Raw genomic sequence first — 18,504 nt, forward strand, 5'->3', positions numbered from 1 at the left:
AGAGAGCCCATTGTGGATGCTCTTAGTGGTTGCCTATAATTTAATGTTGCTTTGTTTTGTGCATAGTTTAAACTTTTAATAGAAATTTAGTGAAATACCCATTCCTAGACATAAAACTATAAAAATACCCTATACTATTTAATGTATATAAACACATCCAAAATAAACCCAAAAATCGACAGCTGTATATTTTTTAATTTAATTATTAAGATGAAATACTTTTATTACCCTTTTAACATAAAATAGGAGTTCTAATCAACACCAGATGAGAACTCATTTCACGACCTCCAGTCTCTCATCTTCATCTTCAACCCCAATTTTCAATTTTTGTTCTTCCAGCTCAGTTTTTGTTCAACCTCATCATTCTAAGCTTCGTCTGAAGGCTCGCCTGGACCACCGACAATGATGCGCTGGAGAGGGCCTTTTCTCCGTTCGGTGAGATCATCGAATTGAAGGGCCGTTTGACGCAGGTTCTCTCTCTGCGACTTGATCTTCTTTTTCTCTATGTTACTTGATCTTTCTCTCCCAAAGATTGAAGATCGATCGATTCCTCTTTTCATTTTTGTTTATTATTGTGTATTTGTTTGATTATACTCCAGCGTTTTGGTTTTGATGGACGGATCTGATTAGATTTGGTTTCTTTTTGTGTTTCCAGATCATCAACGACCGTGAGACCGGGAGATCCAGGGGCTTCAGCTTCGGCTTCATCACCTTCAGCAACGAGAAGGCCATGAGGGACGCGATCGAAGGCATGAACGACCAGAACCTCGACGGTCGTAACATCACCATCAACGAGGCCCAGTCTTGTGGAAGCAGCGGTGGTGGTAACGGAGGTTACAGCTTGTGTTTTCTCTTTTTCTCTATCTCTGGTTTAAATGTGGAAAATGGATATATAAAAACAATTTCTCTATCTCTTTTTCTCTATCTCTGGCTGTAAGATTTAGCTATAAGGAATTGTTTTCTGCGTTTTGAAACCAAAACAATTTCTCATTTGAAGCAATAAGTTTCTAGAATTTGTTATACACATGAACTTATTTGATGACTACAAAGACCTATATTAATTTCTTGGATGATCAAATTGACTATTTTCGGTATGATATCCTGGAAGTTTGAATTTTACATATATATATATATATTCCACTAGAGGGCTTTCATATTGTCTGACTTGTTCTCTCAATGTACTTACAAACACAATATTACCTTTCCGTTTGTGGTGCCTTGTATGTGATGGCTTGAACCTTACTATTCCTAATTTTCTAACTGGTTGAGGATATGTTTGCTCTGCTTGATTATCTCCATATTTCACACATATGCTAGTTTCATATTTCATAGTCTTCCATATCTACAACAAACGTTTGTCATAAATGAGAAGCTGACATAGCAATGATGTAATTTGCATTATCATATACGCATACTTTCTCCGTCTCTTTCTCTATCGATATATATTCCCCTTATTTAAGTCAGCATATATTATATCTGACCATAGTGTCTTAAATCTTTGGTGGTCATTCGAATTATGAATATGAATATGGATTTCTTAGTTCAATTTAGAAAATCTATGTTATTCTCTTATTGGTTCAGCATATATCTATTGAAATTTTGACACGGAGAGTGAATGCTTTCATATTATCCTTGTAGTTTGTAGTGAAATAGCAGACTATTCAAATTCTATATACTATTTCACCTTATCAGTTATGCGCTTTGTGCTTATGATTGTTATCTGTGTTGTTCCAATTATTCTATTGTGCTTAATTATTTTGTTCTTATTTCTTGTTGTTAGATTTGGTGAACAACCTTGGTACCATTGCAAGGGTGGCACCAAGGAATTAATGGAAGCCTTGGCTGCTGGTGCTTATCTTGTTGCAGATAAGGTCATTGTTACAACCAAGCACAATGATCATGAGAAGTATGTGTGGGAGCCACTCCGATTCAATGTTTATGGTATGTGGAGTGATGAATGATCAATCAATTATGCAAATGAAATGATGTAGTTGATTTTGAGTGGTATGAAGTTGTAAACTTTTATTGTACCTATTATGCAAATGAAATGATGTAGTTGTTAACTTCCAGTAAGTGGTATGAACAGTTGTTATACTGTTCATACCCTGCAACTGAATTGATTTCTATGACATAGTATTAACAGTGTACTTCTATGAGATAGTATTAACAGATTTTCAGTAACAAAGCATGCTTTATATTTTTCTCTATATATAGCTGTGCACTTGAAGTTTATCATACGCAGGATGTGATTTTTACTAGGAATATAGTTCTATGACACAGTATTAACAGTGTACTTTTTTTCTTATAGATGTATTTCCTTTTGCCTTTGCGATTGTACCTGGTGAAACTGTAGACAATTGGAGGTGGTGTCTGGAAAGGATATCAGATGTCTTGCTGGGCCTTTTTGGGTTTTTTGTATGAAATGTTATTAACAGTATTTTTTGTATGAAATGGTATTAACAATGTTTTTATGTATGAAATGGTATTAACAATGTTTTTATGTATGAAATGGTATTAACAATGTTTTTTTGTATGAAATGGTATTAACAATGTTTTTTTTGGTATGAAATGGTATTAACAATGTTTTTTCTTTTTGTATGAAATGGTATTAGCAATGTTTTTCTATGAAATGATATTAACAATGTACCTGTATGACATGGTATTAACAATGTACTTCTATGACATGGTATTAACAATGACATGGTTTGTACAGATTTGGTGGAAAAGGAAGGGTAGTGGAGACATGCCCTTGGTTTTCGTGTTTTTTTTTTCATACTTAAGTTTGTTTTTTAAAAAAAATTTGGGTTGGGCTTGTTTTGGGTTTTTTTTTGTGTTTTTTGTATTGGGCTTCTTTTAAGTTAGTTAGTGGCAGTCATGTAATTTATAGGAAATTCAACACTCATTTTGTATGTAGTAAATGGTTTTTGGGTATGTTTCTAAAGTGCATTCCATGTAGGGTTTTCTTATCATTTCAGCTCCTATTTTGGGTATATTACAAAAGCTCCCAACTTTTAATTAATGCTAACTATTTTTTATATTATTTTTTATAGAGATGGACAATCATATTGAATTAAAAAATAACGTTAGTATTTATCGTTTAAGTCATAGCTAGTGTGTGATACAATTAAGCCCACCAAACAATAGACTGGACCCATGTCCATTTTAATTGAAAATTTTCCATCCAGTCCAGCCCACCAAACAGGACCTTGTTCTTCACATTTCAATCTTGAAGAAAAGTCATGAACTGACTAAAAGGAATGATCGAATGGAATAAGCAGTGTGGAACAATAAGAACCCTATAAACATCATCTAGATTGGAAGATGTTTGGTCATCCAAAACATACCACAATTGTTTTAGCTTTATTTATTTATTATCAAGACGTACCTACGGTTTATAACTTCATCTTTCATGATAATATTTTTATTTCATTTTTCGCAAGGTTGAATGAACTAGCTAGTAAATAAACTAAAAGTATAAATAGAGAGAGTTTTTCCATGTTAAAGAATTCTTTATTATAAGAAAAGTCTACACATCATCCCTATCACTATGGCTACCCAATGATGTATTTCAACAATCGGAAAATGTCCACACATCATCCCTAAACCCTAAATTGGTCGATAGGCTAGGATTAGGATGTCCTTGTTTTAAGGAAAATAAGGCCACCTCATTTCTAATTTGTATTAAGATAAATTTTTTAGTGTTACGGTCACACCACCACGTGGTATTAGTAATCCACAAATTATAATATGGGTGAACAATGAGGTTGATATGTCATGGACTTACGGTATAATAATATGAATAAATATATTCACATGTATAACATGAATGGGGTAACAACATCACGACGAATGTAATCATTAGAATGATTTATTTTTTAAGTTCTCTTTCAAAGATGACCCATGCAAAAAAAAAAGGCTAAATCAGGAATTGTTTATCCTCAATATTGTTTCAGTTTTATCTAGCGAAGTAAGTTTATTTTGCACATTTTAGAAACCTTATCAAATAAATCCTTTCTTTTCTTGTTTATTTAAGCTCAATACTTTAGAGATAGAAATGGAACGAGTCGGATTGGGTAGGGTTTTGCCATTATCATCCACACCCTTCCGTCTAAATGAAGAGTCCATCCAAGGGTGAAATCAGGAATTTCCAAATGAGTGGGCTAAATTTTATTAATTTGATATATCTCAAAATTGAAGATGCATATGAGTAGAAACTGTAGTACAAAAGAAACAGCTTTGACAACAAAAAAAAACAATTATATGAGTGTTAGAAAGCATTCAAACCACGCAGTTGAGAATAACAAAGCATTAAAAATCTTAATTTATGAGTGTTAGAAAGCATTAAGCATCATTCAAAGGAAAAAAAAAGGTTAATATCTTTTAAAGAAAAGTTAAAATTGGAGACAATGAAATCTTAAACAAACCACGCAGTGGCTCATTATCCCAAATCCCACGGTCATGACTCCACTACAAAATAGAGTGGCAACAGTTACCATTATTTGGTGACATTTGGTGACATTTGACACTTTTTTTTTACTGCTCATGTGGTATAATTAAAATACAATTTCAAAATTTTGCCTTGGGAGCCCAAGGGTAGTTCCGCCGTTGCCATCAGGTATATGATAACCTTTTTTTATTAAATATTTTCCTAATAAAATGGTAAAAAATCAGTTTATTTTTTGTCAATGGTAAAAAAATCAGAGTTTAGTACATGTAAATTTCAATAGCAAATACCTAATTTGCGTGTTTGTACCAGCCAATTGTTCTTAAAAGATTGCCTAATTTCCATGTCCTTTATTCGATTAAATAGAATGTACATAGTTACAAATTGCTTTTTCTTTTCTCCTTTTTTTTTTGTTAGCCGATTTTTTCCCTTGCTTGCCCTCTAATTTTGGTATTTCCTGGCTCGTGGGATACTAGGATTTATGAGATACTATATATTTCAGTATCTTGTAGATTTTTATTGATCTGCGTACTAGGAATTAATCACGATCGCTTTCTTTGCTTAGTATATATGATGATACAATTAAGGATACATAATCCCAGAAGTTTACGATTTATCAATGAATTAGACGAACACGAAATCTTGATGAGCTGGAGTGGATTATCAAAATCTCTAATAAGCAGTGAATCTGAAAGGAGGCCCTATATTCTTCCTTCCGGAGATGTTCATGTAAAAACACACATTATATCATATCATATCATATCATATAATATAATATAAATATATCACAACAAACACCTAAAAACATGACAAAATATCTGTGACAATTTGATCTTTCTCTGATTTTTCCCTGATTTTGTATGCCTTGTTTGGTTATATATTCACCACACAACCTTTGTTCTCTGCTATAGCGTTGTGTTGTTATTTCGTGGCTTAATTTGTTTGGGTTTCGAGAGATTTAATTGAGAATGGCTGCTGTTTCTGCTTCTCCTTCTTCTTCTTCTGCTGCTGCTGCATCAATGGGGTTGGACAGTGGTGATAAAGTACCACATGTTTTGGCTGTTGATGATAGTTTTCTGGACCGCAAAATCATTGAAAGGTTACTCACCCACTCTGCTTGCAAAGGTATACTTATAATCTCTCTCTTTTTCTTATTTTTTACTAATCTATCTCTTTTCCTTTGAAAAATTAATTGGTGGCTGTAACGTGGTGTTACAAATTCGTTAAAATTATAAATAACATATGTTGGATTTTAGATTTAGTGGTAATGATTGTATATCTGTGATATAATTTAAGTGAACTCGTAAGAATATCGGTCAGCTTTAAAAGAAAATAGAGGAAGCTTTAGCACCACCAAACTAGTATGGTTTAATACGAGGGGCGTCGGTCAATAGGGAGCTAGCTATCCCTTGTTGGTATTTTGCTAATTCTATGATCTTGATCTTTGCCATATCGTTTAACATATATATATATATATATATATATATATTTTAGAGAAACAGAAAATTTATTTACCCATTATATATAATTATGGTATAAATTTTAGTAATAATATTGGGGTTCCTGTTATGGCAGTGACCACAGCAGAGAACGCACATGGAGCATTGGAACTCTTGGGCCTGGCAGACGGGCAACAAAACTTTAGCAACACCGTAAGTCAATTGACCATAAGCAGATTTTGTCAACCTCATCCGCCTTTATTATTATATTTTTTATTTGAAAATATTTGGGTGTAATCGTCACACTGTCACGTGATAAACGGTCGGAAATTCAATGTGCATCTATGTCTTTGCAGGTTTCAAATGTAAACATGATAATCACGGATTACTGTATGCCGGGAATGACAGGGTATGAGCTTCTAAAAAAAATTAAGGTAATGTTAACTCTTGATTGAACCCTAAACTGGTCACTCATTTAATCATGACTTGAACATTTAACATGCCATGTGAAACATGAAATTCATGAGATAACTATTTGGTATGCCATTATAGTTGACTAATTAATCTAATTAATCTAACCCTGCCAATTATCTCTCCCTCTAAACAGGAATCGCCAAAAGTGAAGCAGATACCAGTAATTGTTGTTTCATCTGAGAACATACCCACCAGAATTGAGAAGTAAGCAACTTGCACTTCAACTACCAATTTATATATTTTGTCCCTCGTCCATTCTAAATTTCTCTTATTTTTTCTTTCTTTCTTAAATGATGAAATTAATTAGCAGTTTAATTACTGATCCCTCACATTTATTGGCCTGAATAGGTGCCTTGAGGAAGGAGCTGAGGAGTTCTTGCTGAAGCCTCTCCGGCTATCGGATGTTAAGAAATTGAGATGCCATTTGACGTCGAATGCCGAAACAGTAGTGATGAAGGGCTAATTTGTGTAGGAAGATGATTATAGAGACAAGATTTATACAAGAAAAGAATGTGTAGGAAAGGCTTAAAGTAATACCTAGCTAGCTATCAATACTTCAAACTTGTTTTATGCAATGTAATCATTGTTAACTTCTTTTGTTCCCTTTTTGGTTCAAAAGGAAAATTACATTAAAAGAGTGATCATTGTTAATCTCTTTTCTTCGAATCCTATTATGATTAGTTTTCTTACAATAGAGAAGTTTAAGGAGATATTGTGCCTTGCTCCTATTTTGCTACTTCTGGTAAGAGTTTTCATTCCTCTGTTAGGCCGTTGTCTTGCAGCTTTCTCTCCATTGTCCCATTTCTGTTTTTAGTATTTATATTGGGTTTTGGTTTTTTTTTTTTTTTTTTGAGCTTCACTATTATACCCAAAATAGGGGCTCAAATTATAAAAAAAACCCCACATGAAATGCACTTTATAAACACACCCAAAACTCATTTACTACATAAGAAATGAGTGTAGAAGTTCCTATAAATTACGTGATTGCTACAGATTAACTTAAAAGAAGCCAAATACAAAAAACTAAAAAAAAAAACCCAAAACAAGCCCAACCCAAATTTTAAAAAAAATCCAAGCAATTTATTAAAATAAAACAAATTCGCAAAAACAAAGGAGGGGCTCTTCATTACTCGTATATCCCCATGACCCTTCCACTCCATAGGACCTATGCAAACCGAAAACTCCATAACCACCAAGCTTCATATTTTTTTCAAAAACCACCACAACACGTACCACCTCCACCTACAAAACCACGAAAAATACAGAGAAGCAACATTCAAAAGCATTCAACACAGAAAGAAGAAAAATTTCAAGCAAAAAAGGAAGGTAAAACCTTTCAAAACCACAGGTTTTCGTTATAGAAGTACATTGTTCATACTATGCCATAGAAGTACACTGTTTATATTATGCCATAGAAGTACATTGTTCATACTATACCATAGAAGTACACTGTTCATACCATGTCATAGAAGTACACTGTTAATTATATGCCAAAGTATTCATCTTTTCACATTCTTTCTAATGCTGAAGCTATTAATCTTGTAGAGGTATCTGATAGGTAACATGCCCACAAGAACATTTGATGAATATTTTATAAAACTCCTAGAATGCATTGGAAAAGCTTCAAAGGTATTCATACTAATAACAGATGACGGCCACCACACGTTGTTTGTCTATGACACCCAAGCATTGGAATGGAAACACTACAATTCCTTGAGGGGCAAAACCAAACAAAATGTTCAATAGTGTTAAAAAAAAAAAAAAAAAGTACTTTTGGTAAGACAGACTCATACTATAAACTGTTAATACAAAGTATTAACAAAACTGTTAACAAATTAACAACCTCAACTTGTGTTTTATTTTTTTTAGACGTGGAAATTCGAACGGCAAATTTGCCTTTTTTTTAAACCAATAACTTCCTTTTTTTTTAAAACCCAATTTTTTGTATAAATAATCACCCAATTTAAAAAAAAAATTCACACCATCCAAACAATTTGACCGCTCCTCTTCAATTTGCTCAAAATTTCCACACACAAAATTATTTATTAGTTATTTAAATACTAAAAAGACAATATGGAATTTGGAAACGAGAATGCTGAATTATCGGCTTCATATTTGGTCCATATGTGCTCAATCACATCAATGCAGAGGGTATGGTGGCTAGTTTTTTGGGCAAAGTATAGTGTTTAGTTGGATCTATCATTTCGTATTGACCACCGAACACCCCATGAATGTGGGCCTCGTTAGGATCTGACAAAGTAGTTGAGATGCGGCTGAACAGACATAGAGACGAATATACCTTCATTACGGCATGACAAAGTTATGTGTGTTTTTCGTTAATGTTATGAAATAAAATGTTTTAGGAATCTTGTCCAAATGTTAATTTTTTTAAAGTTAAAATGATCATAAAGAGAACTAGCATAACATGAACATAAAATTAGTTAACAAAAAAAAATTAGCTCGTAAACCAATGAAAAATGTTTAGAGCCCCTTTGGGTTCTAAATGGGGGAGTCATTCATTGGTGAGGAAAGTGCCATATATGGACCATAGATATGAACTTTCATATTAACCACATTATTTATCTAAATAGTAACTTCACTTAAATTTAATAAAATAATTTTGTGGCTAATATGAAAGTCCACATGATGGGTCCATATTTTGTATCATCACTATAAAAGTTCACCTAAATGGGGTTCTAACCACCAAAGTTAAGGACTCATTTAAAAGCCCATTATTACCATTAGGGACTGGCGAGATCAACAATTCTATAGTGAGGATATTATATAGCGCCTTTAGGTGAGGTTTTATCTTTTAATCATTGAATCAGACTAACCAATTTAATCCAATAACTAACCAATTTGATCATAGAAAGATAGGACCTTACTTACCATATCTAAGGCCCTCACTATAGAATGACTCCTGGGGAGATCCTTATTGAATTCAATGAAACAGGCTCGAGTAGACGAGAACGCTATTGGGCCCAAAACCTATGTTCATATAGAAAATTCAAAGTCCATATTCAGTATCCTCTAACTAATTTTTATACCTTGAAACGCAGACAGAGAGAAAAGGGAGAGATGGAGAGAGGCGTTGCTTCCATTGAAACGCAGAGAACCCAAAACCCTGGACCCAATGAAGAGAAGCCGAAGGTGGTGGTGATAATGGGACCCACAGGCTCAGGGAAGTCCAAGCTGGCCATTGATTTGGCGTCCCACTTCCCCATCGAGGTCATCAACGCTGATTCTATGCAGGTCTACAATGGTCTGGATGTTCTCACCAACAAGGTTCCACTGCATGAACAAAAAGGTCCTTACTTTCTTCCCATCCTTCCTTTCTTTTTTATTTTTAAAGAAAGTTAAATTAAATTGTAAGTTTTGATTGTGCAAATGGGTTGGTTGCTTAATGTAGGAGTGCCTCATCATCTTCTTGGGTCTGTAAGCCCAAACGTGGAGTTCACAGTTAAAGAGTTCAGGGACTTAGCCATTCCTGTAAGTAATCCCATTTCTGTTTTTAGTATTTATATTGGGTTTTTTTGTTTTTGTTTTTTGTTTTTGGGTTGTTGTTTCATGTATGTACAGTATAGGTACCCAACAATTCACATGCTCTTATATGTAATAAATTGCTACACTTTGGAGCCCTTTACGTTTTTCACTCTGACCAATTTCTGAAATCTGGAAGATAATGGTTGGTATAATATTGATTTTTGTATTGAACTCGAGGCATTTGCCAAATTCTTGTAGCTGCAGGTTAGACATTCTTGGTATTAGTCTAATGTTTGAGACTTCTCTAGAAAATTATTGGTGAGGGGCCTAAGACCCGGGGAGGTGAGGCAAGAGTTGAATTTTTTTCATAGCTGTGAGGGTAATAGCTCCTTCTACCTGGGCTGTGACGGCTACTTTATCGAAAGTCACCCATCCTAGTTGAATTCTTTCCTAAGGCTTTGTGAAGCAACATGGTGTTGGTTTTGTTTACATTGTTGAGTAAATTTTCAGTTGGTTAATCTGTCTGCTATTGATAAATTAATGAAGATTATGTCTTAATCATCAATCTTTATAAAAGTGAAATCACAAATACTAATGTGAAATGTAATTAGACCCTATCTGGTGTAGTCCAATCTTACACCAACATCATTGGAATCCTGTCCAGTCAAATTCAATGTTATTAGAGGCAATCCGGTGCTGTTTGCTAGTATAGTGATTTTAGGTCAATGAAGTTCACGATGTCCATTTTCTTTGACTTAGCAAACAGTTAATTTCTATTTCCAAGACTTTATTTTCTGTCCTAGGATATGGATCAGATCGGACTGTAGTCAGCTTCTCTCTATGGAAACAACTGCAGATGTAGAGTTTTAGTGTTTGAAAACATGTTTGATTGCATTTGAGCATTCTTTGTACCGTCTTATATTTTCTGTTTCATTCCACTCTCTTTTCCTTCTATTTTCACGTTGCAAATCTTCATCAATATTGCAGTCTGTGTATTTTTGAAATTGACTCAGCATATGGGTTTTCAGCTCATCAACGACATCTTGTCTCGCAACTGCTTGCCAGTCATAGTTGGGGGCACAAATTACTATATCCAGGTAGAAGCCCGTTTCATTCTGTCATTCGGTAGTAGATAAATTTCATATTATTTTATTATTTTTTATGATTTTATAGTTGATGGATCATGCTCTGGATGACTTTCAACTTTTGTTAGTTTGTAAAATATTTATGGTGGGTTGGCCCAAAACATGATTGAAGCCATCTCTTTGTGCGTATTCTTGAATCTAGAGTATGGTGATGTGCTGGCTCTATCTGAAGGTTATGTCTTATTTTTTAAAACACCAATTGTATACCCTAGAATTATTCTTAGGCCTTTGAAAATTGTATTGATCCAATGCTTAGAACCTAAGGCCTCATTTGGTTTGTGGAGTGAACATTTTTCATTATCCAGAAGAGTGTTTTCTTTTAGAAAGCTAAGGCATTTGAAAATTGTATTGATCAAGCAAAATTTTTTTCGTTTTCAGTTTCTGAAATTCTTTAAAAAACTGTTAATTGGTAGAATAAACCAAAACAAACAAATTTGTGATTGGTTTAATTTAGCTTTTGGCATTCAAACCAAAACGAACTTTTTGCCTTTTGGAAATGGTTATCAATTACAAAGACAAAATTTGGGTTTTGAAAAACAACTTCAATGATTACCAGACCAATTGGTAATCTGTCTGTTTTTCAAGTTTTGAAATATTAAAAAATGTCAGTATTCTTTTCTCGATAATGTTAGAATTGTATGCAATTAAGAGTCTAATATAAATTAAGGGTTCCAGTATACTGTATTATGGCAATTAAGAGTTTTAGAACTTGTAATACATATATCATATTCTCACAATATATCGCTGAATGTTTCGGTAAATTTCAATTTTGGCTTTCTCAACTTTGATTTGTGAAAATGTTTACCAAAACCAAAACAAAGTCCTTCAGAACTTAACCGGTTGGATAAAAACCAGACGAAACATAGTCCTAACTCTTATATAGGACTCCATACTTCTACTTTCACAAAAAGCACAAGACGGTCATTTCTTCAACCCAAAGTTAAAACTCTACCCTTGGACTTGCTTGAAATCTTATTAGTGATGGCCATGGGAACCTCAATCTTTCCATATTTTCTGAACACAGTTCTCAGGGTTTTGATGGTGATGTCCCAGTCAAGGCCATGCACGAAGTATTTACGGTGGCCATGTCTTTGTCTTTGAGCTGGTGCATCCTCTTGATCAAGTCCAGGTACTTGTTGGTAGCTTGCTTCCCAAAATAAGCCAGGAGCTCTCTCTTGATAAGGGTTCCAAAAGGTTTTCCAAAAGTGACTAGTATTTTTTTCAAAAGGAAAAGTGCCTTGTTTTAGTTGTCAGTGAAAATGAAAACTGAAAGTGATTGCTTTTCAGGAACCAACGGGGCTTAAGCACTGACTACTTTCTTTTCCTCATGAATAGAAGGGTGTTGTTACCTATATGTGTGTGTGGTGATTTCATGTTGGGCAAATCTTAGTGATGACATGGAATTTTAGAAAAATCAACAGAGCTTTTTTCGATTTAACTTATATGTTTGCCAGCTCACTTATTCTGGTTTTTTTGTTTTTTGTTTTGGTGTTTTCCTCTTACTACTCTAGGCTCTTGTTAGTCCATTCCTTCTAGACGACACAGTAGAAGATATGGATGAAAGCTATATAGGTGATCAACCAGGTGAATAGCTACTTTTATACTTCAAACTTCACTTTACTTTTTCATAATTAAGAATATTTCATTTTCACATATTTATTTATTTTTTACTTTTTCTAAGTACATGATTTATTCGGATAAAAGAAACACACTCACACTGCCTTTTTATTTATTTATTCTCCCAGGAGATGGACAACCACAGGCTGACCTGGTTGCTGAAGTAGACAGTTCCAGTTATAATTATGACCATCTTAAAGGCATTGATCCAATTGCAGCAAACAGAATCCATCCAAATAACCATAGAAAAGTAGGTTTCTGAATTATTATGTACTGTCCTCTAGTTGTATGTAAATAGTGATTTGTGTGTTTGACCCTTTTCTGGTTTCTAAGGATATGCCGCAGTCTAGCAAATAGGACACTCAATTTAATGTTTCTGCTAGAGCCATTAAGCAATCAGTGATCGTGAATATGGGGTTGCCTTGAGGTTATCTAGGTTTCCCCGATTTTTGGACCATATATTGTGCATGTCAATATTATATATAGGCAGAAAATGTTGTACGGACATTATGCATGGTACGATAGTCTAATTTTAGATTTAACATCGTGTGCCTTTAGGGTGGTTCCAATTGCCAACTTTCTCTTCATATGTGGAAGTTATTGAATAGGTGATCAAATAGGGAAGTAGTGATGCCTTCAATTTAGATTGTCTTTTGAAGCAATCACTGTGTTACAAGTCAAGAACTTTATAAGTGTTTTCTTAGATTCTTTTTCTCTCAAATTGATACTTTTGGGTAAAGGTTACAAAAGATTTGACCCTTCAGTAGATAATCAGCGTGGAGTGGAGTAGTCCTTTTCGTTTAATAAATTTTTTGAATTGTGCCCTTAAGCGAGTTGTCACTCAGTAATTCAGAATTTTTGTTGTCCTAAATGGTTATTTAGGAGTCCTGTGTTTGATGTAATGAGTTGCAAAATTTTCTACTAGCTTTTATGTGCTGTTCATTTGTAAGTATGGTACACCTGATGCGTTGTAGCAGGCAGGTGTATTTCAGTGGCACATCTTATATGTGGTTGAATCTTTTGCAGATTAGTCAGTACCTTAGTCTGTATGCTCATCATGGTGTTCTCCCTAGCCAACTTCTCCAGGGAAAGGCTGCTGAAGTGTGTAATCTTCCTTTTCCTATTCTTAGTATATTCTGTGATATTCTAGTCTGTATGCAAATTTTAGTCTGTATTAATGTGATATATCTGCGTTTCACTGTCAAACTGAACCTTCTGTGTCCTTCCTAGAGAAGCTATGTTTGATTTTGTACAGGCCATTTACTATGTTTTTCCTTGGATTTTGACATGTCGTTTATGACGTAATTCTAGCTTGAGCATAATGCACCATTTCTGTTGTCCTTCATTTTGTTTAAACCAATGTGTTCACTGTCAAAGTTTGAATTGCAACAGGACTTGCTTATATAACTCCAAATTCCTGGTTGCTCATATATTAATTTTCTGATTTTTCTTGATTCATACTCTTCCCAATCTTAAAGGTGCAATATAATTGCTCTCGTGAACATTGAGATTGGACCTCCTTACATTGCCAATATACTAATATTGATAATAATATTAATAAGATGAAGCCAACATGATCTTTAATCTTGCATGCGGCTTGGCAGAACTGGGGTCGAGTTGATAATTTCAGATACAATTGCTGTTTTATATGCGTGGATGCTTCTCTCCCTGTGCTGGACCAATTTGTGGAACAAAGAGTAGATTGCATGATTGATGCTGGTTTGCTTAATGAAGTCTATGAAATTTTCACTCGGAATGCAGATTATACTCGAGGTCTGAGGCAGGCCATTGGGGTTCGGGAATTTGAATTTTTTTTGAGAGCTTACATTACTGAAGCCAATGATGAAGCACATAATTTGATAGATGAGTCGATGTCCTTGAAGTCAGTAGGCCTGCCTGATAAGATACTGAAGGAGAACATGAGGGTAATCCTTAAGTCCTTCAGTGACAGCCAACCCAAAATTGCGTTAAACGAAGCTATTGATAAAATGAAAATGAACACCCGAAGACTAGTTCGTCGTCAGGTAAATTGAATTTGTCACATATTTTACCCGAGTTTTTCATGTATGAATATCTGTTGAAATTCTTTTCTTACTTTTCAATGGAGATGTTTACACCGTAGATAACATTCCACTGCCAAACTTTCTTAACTTCTGGCCGTTCTACTTTTTCGGTACAAGTACTCCCAATTTATGAACAAACCTTGTTTATTTGAGCACCTTTTCTGCCGTTATTCATCTACGGAAATCCTTCAATATTTCAAAGATTTATATGTTTAATGAACATGATGCCCTTGATATTTTCAGTGTTTTAACAAACCAATTCTAGATCTTTGGAGGTATAAGTTATCTCTTGCACTTCAAAAGTCTTTCCTCTTTGTTAAATTCCTTTGATCTCCCAAACTTTTTATGGAACCTAGTGGCTACCTGATAGTCACTAACCTAAGTTTTTTTTAAAATTAAAAAAAATAAAATATATTTATGTTATTTTAAAGAGAAGATATTGTGAATAATTGTAAGTCTTACAATGTTAATCAGTTCATGAAACAAAAGTGAGAATGCTTATAATGTAATTTGTTGTTCCACAGAAACGAAGGATAAACCGACTGGAGGCATTGTTTGGATGGAACATACATTTCCTTGATGCAACGAAATTCATATTATGTATGGCTTCTTGGGGCCTTTTCTTTGTCCTGCTATTTTTTGTTTGTTTGTTGTTTCTATGTTGTTCAGTGGGGCTGGAGCCTAATATTGCTCTTGTATGAACTTATCAACTAAACATTTTCTGCCCTTTTAAACCATATTGTAGGCAAATCAGATGATACATGGGCTGCAGAAGTGGTTGGACCTGCAGTGGACATGATTAGATCTTTCCTTAATTGGAATGCAAGTTCGGTGCCTGACTTGGATACCTCAAACAGCAGTGGGATGAATGTGATTCAGAGGGACTTATGGACTCAGTATACATGCAAGGTTAGGAATGGTTGAATTCCGAGTGGCACAGTATCTGTTCGTTAAATTCTCTATCCCTCATTTTTGTTTTTTTTATTGTTGGTTGTGCTTGTATACTGGTGGTTCAGTTGAGTTTGGCTAAGTTGGTATGCAAATGACTTTTCCATTGCTAGGCCTGTGGTGACAAGATCCTCAGGGGAGCACACGAGTGGGAACAACACAAGCAGGGCCGTGGCCATCGCAAACGAATGTCTCGGCTTAAAAAGTCTCAAGGATTTTTCTCAATGGAGCAGCAGTAGCCGCCTCAACATAGAGACAGCAGTTAGAGATCTTCAGTTTTCATTCTAGTATAACCCTGTTTTTTGACTTTTTAAGGACTATAAAAGAAAAAAGAAGGCGTATATTTTAGCTGGGATGTACCGGTTTGTAATTCGCTCTACTGTGCCGGTGCAACATTAGAAACTATCAATGCAATGTAATGGTTTGTATTTCCTGTGGGTTGTTTCAACTGTTCAACATAAAATTGTCCCAAAAAACATGTTTCGAGCTGGAAAAATTTGCAGATGCTTGTTTTTTTTTTTTTTTTTGGTCGAAGAGAAGTTTTGAGAACAGAAGTTTTTTTCATTCTGGAAAATTAGAAATTTTTTTTAAACCTGACTAATTTTTTTAGCTTTTGTAATTCTGAAGAAAAGGATTAGAAATTTCTTGATGTTATGTTGAGTCAACCAAAAAACAGATAACTAACGATTACTAAAACTTTTATTATTCTGGTAAGTGTTGTCAGATTATGGCTAATGCATGCCAACCATAAGGCCGGTCCTGGGCCAGAGCAGGATGGTATATAGGAAAAAAGAAAAAGAAAAATAGATTTTGAGGTCTGAACTGATGTGTATAAAAAAGGATATTTTTGGTCTGGTTGATTCGGGGTTGTTAAAATTTTCTTTGAAAATTCTAATTGTTGTAATTGATGTGTATGTATAAAAAAGGAGATTTTTGGTCTGATGTTTTGAGAATCTATCTAAAAAAAAGTTCAATCTTTTTAATTGGAAAGGAATTTGTGAAACCATTGCATAGAAAAATATTAGGGTTCATTTGATAATCATTTCATTTTTTGTTTTTTCTTTTAAAACTGAAATCAGTTAGCAAATTACTTTTAAACAAATTTTCAGTTTTTTCTGAAATCTAAAATTTGTTACCAAACAAAAACTGAAAACTGAAATGGTTATAACCAAAATATTTGAGTGGACTTTATGCTTATTAAATTTAAACAGAGAAAGCTGCTGCAGTCGGTGGTTACTTTGTCTATAGAGGAACATAATTTAGGCCTTAGCTCTGAACTTAAACTCAAGACCAACCATGCCAACTTTGAAGCATTAGTTTTGGTCTCAACGCAGCGGTGGATCTAGGATTAGAAAGTCGGGTGGGCGAAACTTACATACTAAACTTTATGAGTGAATTTCATTAATAAACATAAAAAGATACACATAGTCAGGGGTACGTAATGAGCCTTACTCTCAAATGTATCTTTATACATAAATAAAAGCTTTAAAAAAAAAAAAAAAATTAAAACAAAAACCACAAGTAAATGTAATGCAAAACAAAACAATACTATTTAAATAAATAAAAAATTTACATTGTGGGAGCTTAGAAGTCTTAAATTCCCCAATTATGGCTGCATTATCCATATTATTAGTGAACTCACTTTCAATGTGGAGGATCTCGCAATCAGCAAGAAATTCATCAGCTACGGCGCTTCGAAGTAACTATTTTAAGAAAAAAACTCGTTTCATTGTTGTAGTAGAAACATGAAGAGTCAACCTATTAATCAAAGGGTTTTCTACCAAAGTAATTTTCAATATGAAAAGATGAGTTTTTTAAGCTAATCCACTTTTGCATAGCAAGATGATGCGGTGAATTTAGCTTGCCTACATGATGTTGAAATGCACATTGACTCCCACCAATTCTCTTCCAACTTTGATACCCATGAATAATAAATGTTGGATGTGTCTGATTCCTGTCAAAAAGGAAGCACGGAAAACAAAATACCTTATCCTTAGCAACTGAATACTCAAGCCAAGTGAATTGGTCGAACCACTTTTTATTAAATCGACCAAAGTTCTGCCCTTCTAAGTGGCTTGGATAATCTTCTAACTCGGGTTGACATGGTCCTAAAAGAATATATGCTTTTCGCACATTATTTTGTTCATTGACCGGATATTTGCATATTAGACGACGTAATCCTGGATCACGTTCAAGATAATTGATATTAAAATCTTGATCATCATCAAATTTTTGAGATTCAACTCTTTTAACTTGAGGCTCGACAATGGGAGAGTCATGAAGATTTTGCTCAGTAGATAAAGAAGTGCCAGAAGGAATTTTACTGGATGATGACCCATCATTCTTTTTCTTATAAAAAGACAACAAATTCTTTGCTCTCTTGGGGTTCCGATTGTGGTCCGACATAATAAAAGATAGCCTATAAATAATCAAACATAACAACAAAAAATCAAACAAATTCTCATAATAACATCTCAATAATACCAAATCAAACATCTCAACAATATCAACAACAAATCAAACATCTCAACAAAATTCCTAAAATCAAAGCCCTAATTAATTTTAACAAAATTCCAAAATTATAATTCATTCATAATTAAACCCTAAAATACTCAATTTTTAATTAAAATTAAAATTAAAGATATAGGGTTTAAGGAATAAGAAGAATACTTGTTGTGGACAAGAGGAGAGGTGAAGCTACTGCCAAAGAGAAGAAGATGTTGCTGCCGTCCAACCCAGGATAAGAGGAGAGTACGAAGCCAAGAGAGAGAAGTAGCTGATGCCGCATATAGCCAAGAGGGAGAAGATATGGGACTTAGGGTTTGCTTTTACCTTTTTAAAGTTTGGGCTGGGCTTATAAGATATGTTGGTGTTTTTGGGGAAACCATTTT

The 18,504-nt window shown here is 34.1% G+C and overlaps 1 protein-coding gene, 2 long non-coding RNA genes and 1 pseudogene across 4 annotated transcripts; 3 read left to right on the forward strand and 1 right to left on the reverse strand.

Annotated features, from left to right (window-relative positions):
- On the forward strand, positions 1-2,461 carry LOC148294002 (uncharacterized). Its single transcript, XR_015836786.1, has 4 exons — positions 1-470; positions 656-833; positions 1,781-1,941; positions 2,309-2,461. It is a non-coding gene; the product is annotated as an uncharacterized LOC148294002 (long non-coding RNA).
- Positions 2,462-5,230: 2,769 nt separating this feature from the next.
- LOC148294003 (two-component response regulator ARR17-like) lies at positions 5,231-6,886 on the forward strand (annotated as a pseudogene). Its single transcript, XR_015836704.1, has 5 exons — positions 5,231-5,569; positions 6,020-6,096; positions 6,240-6,317; positions 6,491-6,561; positions 6,706-6,886. The product of XR_015836704.1 is annotated as a two-component response regulator ARR17-like (transcript).
- A 2,490-nt stretch (positions 6,887-9,376) lies between these two features.
- On the forward strand, positions 9,377-16,046 carry IPT2 (tRNAisopentenyltransferase 2). The gene is made up of 10 exons (XM_021978293.2): positions 9,377-9,664; positions 9,767-9,846; positions 10,869-10,937; positions 12,497-12,569; positions 12,731-12,852; positions 13,629-13,703; positions 14,207-14,626; positions 15,190-15,265; positions 15,411-15,574; positions 15,727-16,046. Exons 1-10 carry the CDS (start codon positions 9,436-9,438, stop codon positions 15,850-15,852), a joined length of 1,434 nt encoding a protein of 477 aa, XP_021833985.2. The 5' UTR covers positions 9,377-9,435; the 3' UTR covers positions 15,853-16,046.
- Positions 16,047-17,092: 1,046 nt separating this feature from the next.
- LOC110744361 (uncharacterized) lies at positions 17,093-18,423 on the reverse strand. The gene is made up of 2 exons (XR_002524626.2): positions 18,284-18,423; positions 17,093-18,032 (listed from the first exon to the last, which is right to left on the reverse strand). It is a non-coding gene; the product is annotated as an uncharacterized LOC110744361 (long non-coding RNA).
- Positions 18,424-18,504: the final 81 nt, after the last annotated feature.

This window comes from Prunus avium, chromosome 6 (assembly GCF_965620075.1).
Source record: "Prunus avium chromosome 6, drPruAviu1.hap1.1, whole genome shotgun sequence".
Lineage (NCBI taxonomy): Eukaryota > Viridiplantae > Streptophyta > Magnoliopsida > Rosales > Rosaceae > Prunus > Prunus avium.